This window comes from Octopus bimaculoides, chromosome 23 (genome assembly GCF_001194135.2).
Source record: "Octopus bimaculoides isolate UCB-OBI-ISO-001 chromosome 23, ASM119413v2, whole genome shotgun sequence".
In the NCBI taxonomy this organism is placed as follows: domain Eukaryota; kingdom Metazoa; phylum Mollusca; class Cephalopoda; order Octopoda; family Octopodidae; genus Octopus; species Octopus bimaculoides.
Genome location: NC_069003.1, coordinates 34,370,628 through 34,374,227, shown reverse-complemented (window position 1 = coordinate 34,374,227; position 3,600 = coordinate 34,370,628). Strand labels below are relative to the sequence as shown.

General features: G+C 41.6%; 1 protein-coding gene across 1 annotated transcript in view; it reads right to left on the bottom strand.

Annotated features, from left to right (window-relative positions):
• Nucleotides 1–1,219: 1,219 nt before the first annotated feature.
• The window catches only part of LOC106871204 (myotubularin-related protein 14), a 19,833-nt gene continuing 17,452 nt past the window's right edge, over nt 1,220–3,600 (bottom strand). Inside the window, exon 18 of the mRNA XM_014917551.2 lies at nt 1,220–3,461. Coding sequence (XP_014773037.1) covers nt 3,293–3,461 — 169 coding nt within the window. The 3' untranslated portion in view covers nt 1,220–3,292. The remainder of the gene's footprint in view (nt 3,462–3,600) is intronic.

The following is a 3,600-nucleotide window of genomic DNA, read 5'->3' as shown; positions in this document are numbered from 1 at the left end:
CTGACTAAAGGCAGTGCTCCAGCATGGCTACAGTCAAATGACTGAAACATGTGAAAGAGTAAAAGAAAAATGCGAAAACAATAAAGTATGTTTTTTTTTCCTTCTATGTTTTACTCTCCAACCATTCTGCCATATCTGGCACCACAACACACAATAATTACGACCTTGAACATAGTAGTAGTAGTAGTAGTAGTAGTAGTAGTAGTCATTGATTAAAATCCTTCATGGCCACAGTAGTAGCAGCAGTAGTAGTGGTGGTGGTGGTGGTTTGTGTTGCTAGTTGTGGTAGTGGTTGTGTTTGTAGTAATGCTGGTGACGGGAGTGGTGGTGGTGCTGCTGCTGCTGGTGTTGATGGTACTGGTGGTGGTGGTGGTAAGAAGATCATCACAATGCCTAGAACTACAGTCATCTAATTCTGACACAGGATTTTGAAAGAACGATTTCTTACAAAGCCAGAAAGCCAGAAGGTTAACAATACCAACATTGTTAACGTTCCCATTACAATGACCACACATACACACCATTGTCTACAGCCTGAGAACATCTCCTCACATCCTTTATGTGTTCTCCTGCAGTCATTCACTTGTTTCAGCTAATAGGAAGTCTATACAACCTTGACTATTACAGCAAAAACAGTTTAACTGGCAACGAGGCAACCCACTAGAAATAGCAGCCAGATTTTCCTCAAATCACACTGTACTGTATTAAAAGAGGGCGTGTCTCAAAACTGAGATAGAATGGTAACATGTGGGATGTTTTTGATCATAGATCTGCTCAGGCTGAGGCTATAGTAGAAAACACTCGCCTAAGGTGTCACACTGTAGGATAGATCCTGGAACCATGTGGTTGGGAAGCAAGCTTCTTACCACACAGCCACACCTGCACCTATATATAATGTGTGTGTGTGTATGTGTGCATGTTTGTTCCCTACCACTGCTTGTCAACCAGTGTTGGTTTGTTTACATCCCCATTACTTAGCAGTGCAGCAAAAGAGAACGAGAGAATAAGTATAAGACATTAAAAAAAAAAAATAAGTAATACGGCCAATTCATTTGACTAAAACCCTTCAGTGCGGTGCCCCAGCATGGCCACAGTCCAATGACTGAAACAAGTAAAAGATGAAAAAAATAAAACTGTAAATATTGGAGTGGATGACAGGGACATTTTTTATTCCTCCCACTCGACTCACCCACAAACCAATTTCAAAAATAAACAGACATTATTTAACAGTTTCATAATAATAATTTCTTTTTCTTTTTTTTTATTTCAATTTTATTTTATTCAAGGCATTATTTAATACAATGTTTATGGATGACATAAAAATGGTTCCTTGGTTCCATGGTCCCAGACTCCATCGATATAACATTTTTGTTTCTTTGTTTTTCTTCTGCCTCCTCCTCCTCTTTCATTACTATCATTATTATTATTATTATTATTATTATTACAGGGCGTGGGGGCGAGGAGACAAACCAAGGCAAACAATAAATATAGGGGAGAGAGAAAGAGAAGGGAACACAATGGAGAAAAAGATGGTTGATTATGCAGAGGGGGGGACAAGCAGTGGTGTAGCATGGGTAGGGCCACAGGGGTGATTGTTCTTCTGGGCACAAACCCAGTTATAGTAATAATAAATAAAAGATAGTGTACCCTCCCTGCAATAGTAGCCTTGTTCCCCCCAAAAGGTGGTGGCAGCCCAAGTTATAGCAGTGGGCAGAAGGAAGGGGGGGGGGTCTTGGAAAGGTTGAGTAAAACCTTGAGTTTGTTTGGGTAAGGGAAAATATTGTAAATAAATAAATGAGCAAACAAGGGCAGTTTATTAAGGGTGGGAGATGATGGGAGCAGGATGTGAGAGGGCTGAATGAATGGATGGACAGATAGAATGAGATGGACACAATAAGGCAAGGGGGTGATGGAATGGATACAACAGGACAAGGGGTGATGGGATGGAGATAATAGGACAAGGGATGATGGGACGGACACAATAGGACAATGGGTGGTGGGATGGTTACAAAGGACAAATGGGGTGATGAGATGAACACAATAGGACAAGGAGTGATGGAATGGAATGAGAGGGGGCACAGTGGGAATAGGGATGAAAAGATGAGGTGGAATGAATGTAGTTGGACAAGGGGGGAGATGGAATGGAATGAAAGGATACAATAGGGTTAAGGGACGATGAGATGAAATGAATGCAATAGAATGGAGGAGGGTGATGGAATGGAATGAAAAGGGACAATGGAATTAAGGAATGTTAGGATGGAATAGAATGAATGTAGTGGGACAATGGGGTGATTATAGAGAGAGTGATGTGTCAAGGCAGAATTTACTTGAAGCAATGAGGGCCAAAGATGAAGGCATTTGATGGTGACCCCACTATATTCTGGATATGGATGGTGGTAAGAAAGGGCCATAATAGTATGAGGATAACCACAATGTAAGGGTGGGGCAGGGCAGGTTTAGGACTGTAGTAACAACAACAGCAACGTCTACATGTTCAAAAGTCAGAGATTTGCTTGTCATCATTGTTGAAAGACAAAAATTTATGCCAACCCATGCCAGCATGAAAAACGTATATTGGACCTTTAGCATTCAAATTATTCTGTCAAATGTAATTCATATCGTTTTGAGTTAAAACAGCACAATTTTGAGACTTCAATAATGTGATTGTATGATTTTTAGAATAACATTGCAGGGTAGGTGTGAGAGGTCATATCTGGCCAGTTTGAACATAAAACAGTAAGAATATTTGGGCCCAATATGGCTGGTTTAAACGCCAAATGGTTAAATGATGATGAGGGTGGAGGAGGAGAAGGAAAGAAAGAAAGGCTAAGTTGCCTGTGATGGGATATGAACTCAGAACTGAGATGGAGGCAGTAACTAAATCTAGAAAGGAATAAAGTCCAGGAGTCTACCACTTCTACCATTCCACTGTCTTAATTACAAAAACGATTTCTATGATATGTAGAGGAAGATGTGGTTGACTATGTTTGATACCCGGGTATTTGACTGTTGTTATTTATTTACTGCATCCACCCCTAACAGCTTAATGTTGCTGCTGTTGTTGTTGTTGTTGATGATGCAAAGAAATGTAAATTAATGGGTAGTTGGGTGGGTGGGTGGATAGTTATTTACAGAGCGATGTAGATGCAGGCCTAGGTGGGTGGAGGGGAGTGAGAGAGTTGTAGGGGGTGTGTGAGGTACCGTAATTCTTATGCTTGTCCCTGCTCCTCGTCTTCACCCCCCACCAACCATCCCAGCCCCACCGGACACTCCTGCTGCTGCCGCCGCCGCATCACATGTCGTCAGATTTTACAGAACCCCACCTGAAGCCCTCGGTGAGTGAATCTAACATGGAGGAGGGGTTGGCCGCACTGGAAGACTCTGCGATGCTGTAGGCATGGAAGAACATATTTCGGACACAGGCCAACCGGCTGGACCGAGAGGGGACGTTCTCTTCAGATCTGAAATCAAACCAAAGAGAAAATAAATAAATTAATTAATTAATTAATTGATTAATAAAAAGGAATACAGAGATCATCATTATCATCTGTATCCAGTCTTTGTATGTGGTGGTGATGGTGGTGGTGGTGGTGGTGGTGG